This window comes from Megalops cyprinoides, chromosome 6, assembly GCF_013368585.1.
Source record: "Megalops cyprinoides isolate fMegCyp1 chromosome 6, fMegCyp1.pri, whole genome shotgun sequence".
NCBI lineage: Eukaryota > Metazoa > Chordata > Actinopteri > Elopiformes > Megalopidae > Megalops > Megalops cyprinoides.
In genome coordinates, this window is record NC_050588.1 from 16,336,737 (window position 1) to 16,352,023 (window position 15,287).

Below are 15,287 nucleotides of genomic sequence, written 5' to 3' on the forward strand. Positions count from 1 at the left end.
CATGCCACAATTACTATTTTATACTTTTTTTTTCTTTCACATTTTTATTTTATATATTTTTTTACAGATCTCTCTTGTGTATTTTACTTCCTTTGGTGTGATGTTTTAGTCCTACATAACAATGGTGTGCAGACTTACTTTTGTATCCTGAATAATTTTTGGAGCCCTTCAACTGTTCACAGACTGTAGCCTAATTCCATTATCCTTCTGTTAATCAAAAAGAAAGTATTCTTAACACTTTACTTTGCTTGTTGGCTAAAACAAATACTACAGCAGAGTTACTGTACATTTGTTTAAAAGTTTTGAATTTGAGTCAAGTTCACATATAAAATTCTCTGTGTGTCTTTGGATTGTGAACCACAGGAGATTAATTCTCACCACATTCCCTTCTACAGCAGATTTACTTGACTGTCTCTGGATTTGAATGTGGGTGCGTGACGTATGTGCCACATCATCTTCAGGCGGAAATAAGGAGCTGAAAAGGTGCCACTCCGTGCAGTTTTCTAATCATGCTAAAAATCAAGCGTTTTTTGTATTGTGATGTCTGATGCTAAATTTCATGATTGTACTTATTGATGATTGACACATATGATTGTCACACCTACTAAACATAAAGTTTTGTGTACGTTCAAGGTGCGTGCTCCAGACCTATATCCTCCGACACAAAGGCAGGTCAGGGGATTTCATGTCCTGTATGCAGTGTGAGTGGTACGTCAACTCGCAAAGTTGCCTTTCACCTTTACGTTTGATGAAATTTGTTGGTAGAGGTAATTTTGCAGAATTCAGAGATGGATGAGTAATCGCTGTAACCAAGAAAATTATTACCGTATATGTAAACACACCCAAATAAATAGTCTCATGAATGACACACAAAGAGGCAGCGTCATGTGTGAAACTGAGTCCTGTTGAGAAAACAGGGTGTGAGTCACCACTGTGAGATTCACACCTGCATGGAGGTCTTGACCAGCTTGTTCTCTCTGTTACTGATGCCTGCATTTGATGGTATAATTGTAAGCGTGTCCTTGTCTGGTCTCACTGTGTGTATTCAATTCACAACCTTGGTGGCACTCAGATACTCTTTCTTCCCCCTTCATAAAATTGTGAAAGTATATGTAGACTACATAAGGTAAAGCATTATCTCTCTGTGGATAATTTCTCTTTTCTGATTGTTTTTGCTAGTATCTTTGAACACATATCTTCACATTGCAGCCTAAAGATAATTAAACTGTTTCCTCAATTTCCACCATGGTGTTAAAACTGCTTCTGATTCCAGGTGGTTGCAATTGCATGCTCTATTTTGCATGGGGTATTTCCTGTTGTCTAAGTTCTTTGGTGGATTCCTTTTTATGTTTATGTTTATGTTTTATGAAAATCTTTGTCATTCGAACTTAGGTGAGATTTGTGGTTTGATGGTAATTAGTGCATGATCTGGTGGTAAGACAACAATGATAATGTAGCATATTCACTGTGTCCCAAATTGCATACTATGTAGTCCACTTAGCAAGTATGCTTGGCCGTCAGTTAAGTTCACACATGCAAATAGTGTAGTACACTTGAAAGTACCAGAGTGGCATACTACAATTGCCAGAAAAAAGGATGCATCGGCTGCACACTATCTAGAAAGTGCTTAGCGTATCCCAAAATTCATTGCAACATAATAGGGGTGTGGCTGAATTCAAAATGAAGAAAAAACATCCTCATTTCTTGTTGGCAAAGAGTCTTAACTTACCATAACTATTAGTCATGTGATGCAAATATATTATACTGATGTATATGCAGTATTATTAGTGTATTCCCATACACTTCTGTGAGGGGGTGGGGTGAACACAAATAAATGACCAACTTTAGACTTTTTTTCTACAAAAATGACTGAAAGGAATGCAATTACATTCTTCAATTGTGTTATTTTATTGCTTTAAACATGTATTTTTATGAGCACGCGAGGGCAGAGCAGTTAAAGGACACAAAGTAAGAATGTTACGCATCATGTTTGAAACAAGTCTGGCTCACAGCTGACACGTTTGTCCCTGCCCTTAAGCAAGAAATGGGGTTATTAGCAGAAAAGGGGGACATTCACATGGTCTGGCAGACATACATGCACCAGAACTGTGTTGAATATGAACATCCACATATTTAAATGCCATCCTTTTACTTCCGTAAGCCTCTCTTGGTTCTTGTTCCCTTTGTGCTGTATAGGAGGAAAACAGAAACAAAGAGAATTAAATCATGAGAGAAATTACAGGTAATTATACTTGAATAAGCACATACAGTATACATACATAATCTAGCCAATTTACCCGTTTGCTTCCATAGTTAGCTAAGCACATAGCTAAGAAGCTACATAAGTCAGTGCGCTGGCAAGTTAATTCTACTAGAAAGTCATAGCTAGCCAGCTGGTCAGCATAACAAGGTTCCATTTTTATCTGTTGGAATATAGCTATCAGAAATATTACTTAATGTACTATTTGTGATGTTCTGGTAGTTAGATAGCTATGTTTACAGAAAAGAAAAACCTAACCCACTGACACCCATCTGCATTTCCATTTCCAATTATTTACCATCTTCAACACTTTCTCTAAATAATGTTTTTTTTTCCCCTGGTTATTTACATGTAGTGTGTTTGGCCTTTCTTTGTTTCATCTAATCTACTGCCTTGTCCTAGGTAGATCCTTTTAAGTAATTATCCATAATGTTTACATGTTCTCCATAATGTTATTTATCATAAGCATTTGTTTATATTCATGGTTTATGTCAAACAATATGAAGCATTATGAATGCATATATGCTTCACACTTGATGCGCTTCAAGTTGTACCCACTGATATCCCGCAGCCCTGGACAGTGTGATCCACTTACAATCCTGTGCCTATTTTCATGCCCCCGTGTGTTACCCAGATGTATATGGCTCCAACAAGGCGGTCGCTTTGACGAAGGTGACAGCTGGCACGACCAGCGACCGCAGCACCTCTCAGGGTGGAGACAAATTTGTTCTTGATCCTGTGAGCTGTGCCATGGTGTTGACACTGGGCTTAAGCCTGTGGCATTCACAGCAGCCTTCAGAGGAATGCTCTAAGTCCAGCAGAGTACAGGCGAGCGTAACACCCCTTAAGGGCCACGGCCTGAAAGCTGCGGAAAGCGGTCTGCCGCTGGAGAAGGATTTGTGAGCTGATGGCCAACACGCCTGGCAGAATTTTCTGGGTTGCCTGTTTTATTATGTGTCACCAAGCAACTCTTTTGAAGAGTTGTTTTGCTGAACGCTAATGTGCTGAAATGCATGCCTCAATTAGCCTCCACATTCAACATTACATACAGGCAGGGCCCTGGCGCTCCGGCTAATGGTGAGGCAAATTCTAGAATGTATTAATGCTGTTCCCACTTGCAATATCTGTACAGTATCTATACAGTGTCACCTGAGTCTACCTACCCTTTACTGAAATGCCTTAATGATCCTCTGACTTTTTTTTCTGCTGTAGGCAATGGACAATTAGGGACAATTAGCCCCCTTCCCTGAGCGAAACCAATCATGGTATGTCCACACAGACAGGTGCATTGACAAACCGTAGGTGTAATCAACAAGTGGTTGCAAGCCTAGAATAAAACCTGAAAGCCTTGGGACAAGATTATCACAAGGAAATGTTGGTGATTCAACAGAGGAGAAACCCTTCCAAACCATGGTGAGGCCACGGCTTTTAATCACCGGGTGCATTATATGGCATACAGATACAGATACAGATACAGCACAACAACCCTGCATACTACCTATAAAACTATTCAGCTCATGAGTGCACATGCTTTTACTAATAAATGTATCGCCATAAGGGAACGTGAGTGGAAATGACAAAAAAAAAAAAAACCCAGATTCCTCTTGCAATGTGACAATGGGTTCCTGGAGTGTATTTTAAGGAATTCCACGAAGAACTGCACAATTTTTCAGCCCTGTGCACCATAAGCCATTGACTCCCAGAGCTGGCATTCGCGCGCTGCAGCTGTCAGGCTGTTACTGTATCCCCGAGTTATGTGAGCAGACTTGCAGGAGCTCCACAGTGCACTCTGAGACACCTTTACTTAACTCTGTCCTTTGTTTTTGCCATCCGGAGGGGTCTGATCCACCCAAACACAGATCCACTGAAGGTCAGTCAACAGCTGTCCATAAAACCGATTCAAACAGCTCTGCCTGATACACCGTGGAAAGTTCTGGGGGCTTGGAAACTCAGTAAGCCCCCAGAGTGACAGGGTATTACTAGTGCGACTAGGGCATTACCAGTGGCAGGTCTGCGATATGGTGAAAAATAAGGCTAAACAGAAGATTTTATTTTTAAAAAACAAGACTTTGAGAGATTATTTGCCATCTGTACAGCAATCATAAAGTTGTGAAGTATGTTGTTATGAGGAACAGAACATAAAAGAGTTGAAAAAAATCTGACCTATTCACCTGACATAACATAAAGCTGTGCATTTCACTTGCTGTAATAAGAGATAGTTTTAGGACATTCAGAGGACAGGACCACGATGATACTCACATTTTCTGATGATCGCTGACCCTGTTCCTCAGGACAATGACCTGCACATTAGAGGGCATTGAGAGTAATGGTGATGGGTCTTTTCGAAACATTATGGATAACAGCCATTGCTATTGGTGTATACCACAGACTTTTTGCTTTTTTATGAACCTGGACCCCCCCTCCCCCTTTGGAAAGAGCCAAAAGTATTGTTTTGATCTGTGTAAACAGTTTTGTAACATGACAAGTTCCTTATTTAAATATATTCTCATTAGATAGTCAAAGATATAATAACATTCTTCTATCTTTATTTTTCCTTTTCTCAGTCCAGGGGACCTTTACCCAGGGGATTTTCATGAATTCCTCTGTCTTAAAAACCTTGCTGTAGCCGATTGCTAAATATGATCAGTCTCTATAGCTAAAGATAAGACATTTATTAACCTTTGCTAAATGGCCCTAATGCATAATATTTTACAATCAAATCAATCATAAGTGGTGAATGCCGCTCAATTATTTGTTTTTAGGGAGCTCTGATTGGCCGCCGTCTTCTTCTTCCTCTTTTTGACTGCTGCTGGATAGCACTTCTGCATATCAGAAAATGTTTGCTTAGTTGGGTGTGGAAGCACTCTGTTCAGCTTCCTTCAAACCATACCATTGTGGGCAAGTCAGAACAAGATAAACAGTCCCCAGAAATCAAAGACACATTTCATTTGATATGTTGTACTGAAGGCATTTTGTCAACAAAGGTAAAGAGGACCCTAACCCAGAAAATCCCATAATCCTGACTGGATGCTGTTTGTCTGTCATCATAGCTATTTGTGTATAATATTTGTTTTGCTGTGCTTCACACAGAGGGAAAAATAGAAATCACTGCACTTGACAGGAAAAACTGTAAAGAGTTTCTTTGAATCAGTCCAGTCAACATTTCTGTCATTGTTCCATTAAATCAGCTCCTACACAATATTTTTTCTTCTATTTTTTACTTTATAACAAAAAAAAAACACATTGTTTTCAAACACTTCACTTTTCTAGAATAGGAAGTAGATATTGTACACCTGTTTCAGTTACACTGTGTGCTTTGGTATAATCTGATTGAATTAAAATAGATTGAATATTGATAAACCGTATAGACTTTTACAGGTATAAAGTCATTTATAATGAACTTTGTCATTTACCTACTTTGTATCTTTAGGTGAAACACCTTGCTCGTTTTTGTTTCTGAAATAGCACTGTGCCTAATTTTCACAGTGAGACTGGTCAATTATTTTATGAATTCCCTCTTTTAAATGGATGGGTAATAAATTTGATAGCTAGATACCTAGATACAACAGCATTTAATGCATATGCCATGTTGTATTTGCAAATTGCATGTTAGCTGAAGAAAACCCACATGCTATCAAAACAATAACAGAAATTATAAAACAATCTTATACACAACTTCTAAAACCAAATGTACTCTTGAAGCAACATTTAGTTTGACTTAAATTCCAGCTGTATATTTTATAGTGGTTGCCAACCTTGTTCTGTGTTTTTCAACATCCAGTGTGTTTTGAATTAAAATAAAGCCATTCATTGAAGAATGCAGAGCTCATAGATCTTTGTAGTTTTTTTTTTTTTTTTTTTACAAATAATTTTAAGATGAGGGGTTAATACAGAGCATACTCAATGCACATAAATCTTCCATAATGTGTGCTAAGTTCCTCTTAGTCCAGCTATTAATTCATCAAATTAATGATTATTAAAAGTGCAAAAGTTGTCCAGTTCATTTTTACCCCTTAGGTGACACTTAGGAGACACTCTTATCTAGACTGAATGATCATATAATATAAACATATACCGCAACCTCCACATAAAGTAATCGCGCAAACTAGACATCAGGTGTGCAGACTATACCTCATACTTTTGCCGTGCGACCTGGTACTGAAGTTCAAATTTCTCTGCCTCCAGCTGATGTATCTGCTGCCAGAGCTCCGTGGCCTTCTCCCTGCAGCAGAACAGGAGACGCTTAGTGTCCACCTTGTTTTGCGTCTCTGACCTCCAAGGCAGCCAGCGAAGTAGATCCGCCTTACTTCAACTTGTTCTCATTCAGACCATCGATGTTCAGCTCCTTGCGGCGTTCACTCAGGATCCTCCTTTTCTTCTCTCGCTCTGTCTGTCTCTTGCCGCCTCGCTTCTCTGTCTGCAAAGGCGAGAGATTCACCATGAGGACGATTCAAACAGACATGACTGGATCATTTGCATTGCTTTTCCATGACTTTTACAATAGCTGTAACTTTACCTTTTGCACATAGCCGCTGTAATGCAGGCTGGTGAGCACCTTCTTCTTCTTTGCATCATCATCTGCCTTCTTCTTTGCCTCCTCCTCCTCCTTTCGCGCCTTCTCCTCCTTTAAACAGGAAAGTGATGGATCTGTTTGAAGTTCTGCTTTTTTGTGTGCATTGTGTTTCACCTTGATTGTGTGTGTTTTACATTAAAAGCTTGCCATGCATTCTAGAATCCCTTGCATTTTCCTTTTGTATTTTGGTTCCTTAGGTGGTGACAGTGCCAAGAGGTCCAATGGCAAACAAACAAGTTTTCCAACTCAATAAATGTAACAGAATACGCTCTGATGGTGACTCAGAAAATGTGTATAGCCATTCTTAGCTGTGGCACAGATATTGCCACAGACTCGCACGGTGTGATGAAGTCACTTACCGCCAACCTGGTCTGACGTTCCTTTTCTCTCTCTGTGCGGATTCTAAGCTGCTCCGCACGTTCAGAGCGCCGTTTCTCCTGGAATTCAGAGTGGGAAACTGTGGCCAGTAAAAAGTAATCCTAAATAGTTAGCCGTAAACCTAATTCGTAGTATCAAAGTAAAGCTTGAGGCACTCCTCTGTCTGTCCAAGAAGTATATAAAATGTTCAAATGTTGATAACGTCCATACTCCTGTCTCCAAACACACAGCATTATGCATGGTAACCCACATGGCTCATGTTCTTATGCATACCGCTGAATATGTACAAACCCAGTTCAGGGCCAGTACTATGGTCAAGGGTATAACAACAGTGACCTACTTGAGAGTCAAATTGAAAAGCTACTGGTTATATATCAAGCTCCTTAATTGTTGCTCTACGTTGATGAATCACAGAACCCACAATCCTGTCTTTGAGGTTCAGGAGTTCCTCCTCTTCCTTCTTCCGGCTCTCAAAGTGGGCTTCAATTAGTGTTTGCAGCTCATTCAGGTCCTTCTCCATACGCTTGCGGTGGATGTCCTGCGGGGGACAGAGGGGACACCTGGTACAGCTGTGGTGTCTGGTGATCATCACTTATGTTTGGATGTGTTAAGAAAAAATATCAAGCCATATTTAATATGTCAAAAATATTAATTTATCATCATTTATTGGCATTTATCACTGATCAGAACTTTTTTTTGTTGTTGTTGTTTTTGTATTTTTATCCATTTTCACCCAACATTTTAACACAATAATTAGATACACACACATGCAAGCCACAACTGTTTTTTCACACTAGAAGTCCCAAAGGGCAGCAGGAAGCAGATGCCATGTTTTTGGTGTGAACTTAGCACCCTCAACCAACCAAGCCATTCAAGAGCTGCAATTCAGAATATGTAAAAAGAATGTATCATAAGTTAATTTTGTGATACATGATTCTTTAAAATATATGCAACAGCACATAATCAGAGGATCACTCACATCAAAGTCGACTTTCTCTCCATCTGGGATCTTGGGAGCTCCGAGGTTGGGTACGAAAGTTGGTCTGAGGAGAACATATCAGACAGGACTCATGAGCTTGAAATAGAGACTCAAAAACATACACTTTTTACCTCACCCGAAAAATGTAATTATAATTATTTTAAAAAATTCAATTATAAAAAAGGGTGTACTCTCTCATTGAGACTGGTTTCTAATTATTATTTTCTCATTTTTATTTTTTCCTTAAAATTAAAATGATTTTACAATTTAACATATTTAATCTGGACACAGATAGATCACATTAGATAATGACATTAGTAGTGATGTGAAGGGGAACTTTTGTTATACTTGACACACTCATGTGTCAAGTCACATTGATCCACCCATCACTTACTTCGGTTTGGGCTTAGCTTCTTCTATTTTTCCCAGAATATGAAAAAAAAAGAGAACCGGGAAAATCCTTTGTCACAAACAAATTGTTAAGGACACTCATAGAGCATAAAACATTTAAGACCAGCCAAAATAAAAAAAATCTGCAGCTTAAGTAGAGGTTTTTATGTTGCGACAATGGTTGTTTCTTTCTGGAATTGTAATCGATTTCATTTTCATTAGATTTTATTTATCTTTTATGTTTTCTGTTATTTTGAAATTTGGTGGAGAAAGTGGTGAAGCTATTCTCCTAGCCTGTAAGATTCACTGCACTGTAGCTTATCCCAATGGGATTCAGGTCTAACCCTAACCCCGACGTGAAACCTACAATACCAACCCTAACCTTCCCTTTGAATGTCAACCCTACCACTAGCCCACAGCCACAAATCAGTTTCTGTAGCTAACACAGTAACAACATACTAGCTGTACACAAATGTGTTAATAAAAGTAATATGACTACAGTTTCAAAAATCTGGCTCCTGCTTATGAATCATATTGGCAGTGTATACACTGACATAAATATATAGACAAGAATAAATTCAAAAAGACCCAAATCTGTTGGATAAATACAATCAGACAAATACAATGATATATTTTAGCTTGTGTTTAGTTCAAAAATACCCAGAGAGTAATAGATCAGACACAGCAATTACCAAAGCAGACATTCAATTATTCAAATAAAATGAAATCCTCTAATAATTAAGGAAGGGTTATGTTTTGTAATTACACATGAAACCTTAGTAAAATGATCAATCCTCCCCTGACCACAAACACACACATATGCATACAGTGCACACATACATACATACAGACACATACATACATATACACACCCACACAGACACAACTACTGCATGCACACATTTCTCAGGTGCACTGCAATTTTGCAATTACCTTCATCCTCTCGTTCCTCTCCAGCTCCTACAATTAGGGAACAGAGTGAAAAACATAGTGAGAGGTGTATCAGTGAGTGACAAGACCAAATTTTAAACAGCTAATAGATGGGACAAACAGCACTCAGAGGTGAGAGTGCAGAGTCCGATCAGACAGGGAGATATTGCTGTTGCGTCACTAAGAGGTTTCAGAAGTCCAGCCATGTGCTTGCCCTATAGGCTAAATGCCTTTCGCTTGATCGTATCTCATTCCAAAACATGAAACAGGGTGACAGGAAACAGTAGTTTGTAATGTATGTAATCAAAGCAGTTGAGTGTGCACTGTATTCTGTAAGTGCTTCAAACCCTCAGTTACGTTGTGGGCTGTTTTTTTTTTCTGCAATTATCTCTAAGTCACTCAGTGTTAAAAATAGAACAATAAAAAACAGAAAATAAAACAAAACAATGCATTTTAAATTGACTCACCAAGAATTTTTTATAACTCATCTATTGTACTTAGTGTGCACATAGTTCATTCAATTAAATCCTCAGATTTTTTTTTTTGTGAGGATGAATGCACATTGAATGCACATGCAACATTAAACAATGGTAGTATCAATGACAACAATATGTTTAAACATGGATATGATATAAATGCTGATTGTGGGTGTAGCATGGGTGGCATAGGAGAAGGCAAAATCATGTTGATGCCTCAACTGTCATTTTGGTCAGCTCTCATTATGTCTCATTCCAGTTCATAGTTTATGCAGTTACGTTTACATACATTATATGGAGAAGAACAAGACAGACATATGTTAACATACTTTTTCCATACAAACTAGATGCTGCTAATAGATATGAGGCAGAGGCATGCTTCTTTGTGCCTGTAGGCTGAGTTTGCCCTGGGTTACTCCAGGTGATTGATGAGCACATTTGTCACTTTACCTGCCTCCTGAGCATCATCTTTTTCCTCTCCCTCAGTCCCCTCCTGGACTCCTTAAACAGAGGGATTCCATCACTCACTGAATCATTTGTTCTCTTGTTCACTCACTTGTATATTCACTCCAGTTCTCATTAACTCCCTCACTTATTCACTCACTCTCTTCTTGATGCACCAGTTCACTCCCAGACTGTCTCACTGATTTGCTTTCTGTCTCATTCACTCACTCACTAACTATCTCACCAATTCTCTAAAACTCACTGATTTACTCACCCGCTTTCTCACTCATTGTTTCACCCTCTCACTGACTCAGGCACTGTTTTGATTATATGTACATTTTAAAATTTATGACTACCCCACATTTTGTGCCTCCACCCTTAAAAAGGACCCTGATCTTCTGGTGTCTGACAATCATGAGACACTTGAGATGATATTATCTCAGGAAAACAGCTCTGCTGTTTTCTGCCCATTGGCATCTTTGATGATAAAGCCTGGGTGTGGCTGTTCTAGGTAACACATTCCTCTTGGAAAGGAGCCGCCCTTGGCTTACAGCAGACCAAGTTCTGACAGACAAAAATTTCTTGCTATGAGGCTATACTGGGCTCCTGCAGACTGTTCAGCTATGACCTTAACTGATATTTTTCTATTTTATATTTACTTATGTGTGTGTGTGTGTGTGTGTGTGTGTGTGTGTGTGTGTGTGCGCGCACATATGCATGTCTGTGCATGTCTCCATTCCTGCAGCCTGCTTTACCTTGCTCATGGCCCTAGGTCTACAATAACTTGTATAAGTCATGTAACTGCCTGCTTACAGAACGTATGGGTACCCAGTTGCAACAGCACTGTTACTGACATCCAGCTGACACAGCAAAGCAGCCTAAGTGACGTTAGCGCTTCTCAGCCCTAAAGAGCAACACTTTCCCCTGGCACAACAACCCAAGCAGTACTACCTTCCTCTTCCACTGTCACCTCTGCCTTCAGCTCTGCCTCTTCTACCTCTTCTAATGCATCTTCCACCTCCTCCTCCACCTCCTTCAGGTCCTCCACCTCTTCTTTGCCAAGCAGCAGCGTGTGGTGAGGCAGTCATTGGCCAGGCAGGATCCAAGTGTGGCGGCCACAGCACAATGGAGAGGGCAAGCACAACAGCACAACCAGACAGCAAAGCTTTACAGCCATGCAAACCACTGCCAAACGCAACAGGAATGACATCTGGAATGAGCGATGGGGAGGCTGCTGCCAAAGTGTGGGTAAAAAAACCTCAGGTTTTAATACTGATGTGGTGATAAACTGGAAAAAGTCATGATAAAGATAATCAACATTTTTACCCTAAGTTGAAAAAAGGTTCCCTTTGTGGCTCCATGAGGAAGGGAAATCCAAGTGTCTGGTTTGGCAGGACCAGGTGTATATCAATCGTGCCAGAATTGAGCTATTGATGTTTTGACACCTTAAGTCAAACCAAATGTTTTTCCTGGGGGGAATTTTTTCATATAAATATTGACTTCCCAAAACCTTATTGGTAATTGTAATGATGATCTTTTTTCTTGAGAACAGTCAAAGGCACTTTTTACTGTGCCTCTGTCATCTTGTCAAGGCCGAATCTCCAATCATAGAATGATTGTTGGTCACACGTTCCTTCTGTTTCATGCTGGTATTGTTGATTACTGTTGACTATTATTACACAGAGGATTAACCCATTCAGAGGAGCTGAGCCAATTTTGCAATGCCAGGAGCACGTCTGTCCTGAATGTGTGGTGCTTTCGAGATGTCCCAGCAGACAGACAGCAATCAGAAGGGAAAGCTATCAATGTCGTTTAAGTAATTGAAACCCGCAAGTGACTGGACCGCTATATCTCAGCATGGCATCTGTGAAACTCTACCATAAAAAAAACCAGATACACCATTGGGAGTGATCTGGCCTGCCTTAATTAGAAATTAATTGGGAGAATGATGTATCATTATGGCCAGTAGTAGATATTGATGCTCAAGGAGCTGGAATGCTTTAAGCACCAGTGTCGGTGCCAAGCACAATGGCGAACAGGTGTGATAAAGTCAGGGACAGCTAGGGTGGCCCTTGGGGAAGCTTCAGAGTGGGGACAGAAATAGGGTTGGAACGCTGGTTTGATCCTGTCCCTCCACCCATGGGTAATGCTGCCCTTCGCATTTCCCGGGCAAAGCTAACACACACACAAGTGCTCCTGCATGCCGCACTCCTCCTTCCACACAGCATGAAGTCATATGAAGACCACGCTCTATGTGAGCATGCAGCCTGGATTATGGTTCACCCATGACTGGAATTCTAACACTGCAGCTACTGCTACCAATTTAGCGTTTATTAGTTGCATTACTACTACTACGTAATACTTCTACAATTCTGCCTATTGTTAGTGGTACATCTACCAATGATAGCAAAGGACTGGATACACACCACTGAAATAAGTGAAACTATGTACTTACAACCAGAATCTTACATAGTTATTTTCCTATCATTGTAATGTTCAGGTATCAAACTCTCAGTAATCTCTTGGTTTACTTAAGGCAAGAATTCAGTTTTGCATTATTAAAAGCCTGCAGGTACTTTTCTTAGGAAGTTGTCAGCTCAGATTTGATGGGGCCAAAGCCACTTTTCAGAAAGTCAGTAACAAACCCTTTTATCATGTGAAAACCACACCTATGTGAACACTTACTAAATATGCCACCATATAAAAAAACATGTAATTTTCTTCTAAAATGTCTGTACGTAACACTTCACCACATTAACCAAAATCCTTTTGCAATAATAATGATTTAACACAATTTCTTACCTTCCTGTTCCCTGAAAAATGAACAAATATATGATTATTTTGGAAACATTTGAAAACCAGTGGTATTTGTCTATCTCTGTTAATGTCTTTCTTGATTGTACTGGTATAAACCAGCTCTAATGCATGCACACACACACACACACGCACACACACACGCACACACACACTCCTGCAATTCTTGTAATTCCTGTAATTCCTGAGTAATTCTTTAGATTCAATATTTATTCAATATATTTTACAGGTTCACATAAACCCATCAAATATATTCTCACATGTCACATTAAAAAGCAAGAATATGTAATAATAATATGTTAGTGGAACCCCTTCTAGATATGCTTCTCTTTGTGTAAGTAGATGAAGCACAAATTCCCCATATGGTTAGATGTTATCAAAATTCCTGTGAACAGGCAGAATGTTAACATTAACTTACTCATATTCAACTTCCTCTGTGTCTGACATATTCAGATCTCAGCCTGTACAACAATAAGAGAGCTCAGGGCAGGAAAAGATACTTTTTCTGTAAGCACATTTTTACATAAAATCCAACCAATCAATCTATAATGCAATCCATCCAACGAATCAATCCAATAAATCAATACAATGTTAAATATTAAGGACATTGTAGGATTGTACTAAAGCAACTTCTTGTGACTTCATTTGTTATTAATTAGTAAAACTGTGTACAAATATTATTCAGAGGTTTACATCTTAGGATAAATAAGTGACAATATAGTAAAAACGTGGTAACGTTGCAATATGAATATGCCTTAATGTAAGTCCTCAAGTCTGTTGGTCATTACACAGACATAGAGAGCAAAGTAATAATTAGTAATACTGAAAATAAGTGCCTTCAGAGCTCTAATGTGTTTCTGACCATTTAATAAATGAAACACATTGACAGAAATGTGTTCTATTGGTTGTATTTTGGATTAAATTGCAGTATTTCACAGTAATTATTCTAACAGGTATGTCCGTAAATGCATAAAATTATTACTGTAAGTAAGCAATACATTCACCTATTCCAGTTATTAGCATTACATTTATATAACCCGATAAAGCAGAGTTGACTATTACTGTATATGTATTACAATACAGCACTCCTGTATTGGGTATAATTATTAACATAACATTTCTCCTCTTTATGATAAAAACAAACCCATTTTAAATCATTATCATGCATTAAACGCAACAATGGTCCAAAAAACTGCCTCTGCCTCCATTTAGTTTGTTTTCCTTTTGTGAGATCAGACTTACCTGGAGTGTGACTTCAGATGGTCAAGGGGATCTATGAGACAGCTCTGCAAAGCGTCCCCTTTCTGTGAAAGCATCACTTTTTAAATGGTCCAGATGGTCACGTGACTGCTCCCTGGGGCTACACTTGGGGGTCTGCAATGCCATTGTCAATGAAATAGAGAGGGGAGACACAAAGAATTCTCCACTGGTTCCTACTGCGTCTATTTTTAATCCAACAGGCAGAGTGTACCTCCTCCCTCATATCACTACCTCAAGGAAAGTGGTTCTTTGTTTCAGCAGGGGAAGGGAGAGGTGCCAGGTTAGTCTTGCTATTCTGAATGGATGAACAGTAATGGACACCCTTGGGCTTGTGGCCACAGATGCAGCACAGGCTGTGAGGTGTTTTGTAGGTTAGCCTTCTTGCTGGGATAGCTTTCTGCCTTTCTGCCTTAGCTGGCTAAAGCAATCACACACCCTGGCACAGATCTCTGTTCAGCATTAATACAAGGCCTTGATTCATATAAGGCACAACATAACATCTGTCCTCAGCTTTCATTAAGGGATTTAGACAAGCATCATGCATTTTCATTTCAAAGACTCATTTTCAATGAATCCAGGTGAGTCTCAGTTTTGATTTGGAATACAGCTGGACTCTGAATAAGCGTATTCTCTATTTTTACACTATCTAAAAGTTTGGTCTTCTGCACAGCTGTTGCCAGACACTTCCCTGATCACACCCAACAGTGTGACAGCGATATCCTTTAATACCATGCCACATCTATTAATAATCAGGCTACTGTGTTAACACATGGATACAGCTAA

General features: G+C 39.3%; 1 protein-coding gene across 1 annotated transcript; it reads right to left on the minus strand.

The window, feature by feature from the left end:
* Positions 1–1,943: 1,943 nt before the first annotated feature.
* Positions 1,944–13,691, minus strand: tnnt2b (troponin T type 2b (cardiac)). The gene is made up of 13 exons (XM_036530783.1): positions 13,663–13,691; positions 13,233–13,243; positions 10,437–10,487; positions 9,514–9,540; positions 8,585–8,606; positions 8,191–8,254; positions 7,633–7,749; positions 7,193–7,270; positions 6,777–6,884; positions 6,568–6,677; positions 6,392–6,482; positions 4,520–4,560; positions 1,944–2,188 (listed from the first exon to the last, which is right to left on the minus strand). The coding sequence occupies exons 1-13, from the start codon at positions 13,689–13,691 to the stop codon at positions 2,149–2,151; spliced, it is 789 nt and encodes a 262-aa protein (XP_036386676.1). The 3' UTR covers positions 1,944–2,148.
* Positions 13,692–15,287: the final 1,596 nt, after the last annotated feature.

Bases quoted from the DNA above. Each gene is read 5' to 3' on its own strand.
- tnnt2b (XM_036530783.1), bottom strand. From the start codon at position 13,691: ATGTCAGACACAGAGGAAGTTGAATATGA. The intron at 7,750-8,190 runs GTGAGTGATCCT...TGTCCCCCGCAG, and splicing joins GAGAGAAAGTCGACTTTGAT to GACATCCACCGCAAGCGTAT. The intron at 2,189-4,519 runs GTGAGTATCATC...CCTCCTATACAG, and splicing joins GTCAGCGATCATCAGAAAAT to CACAAAGGGAACAAGAACCA.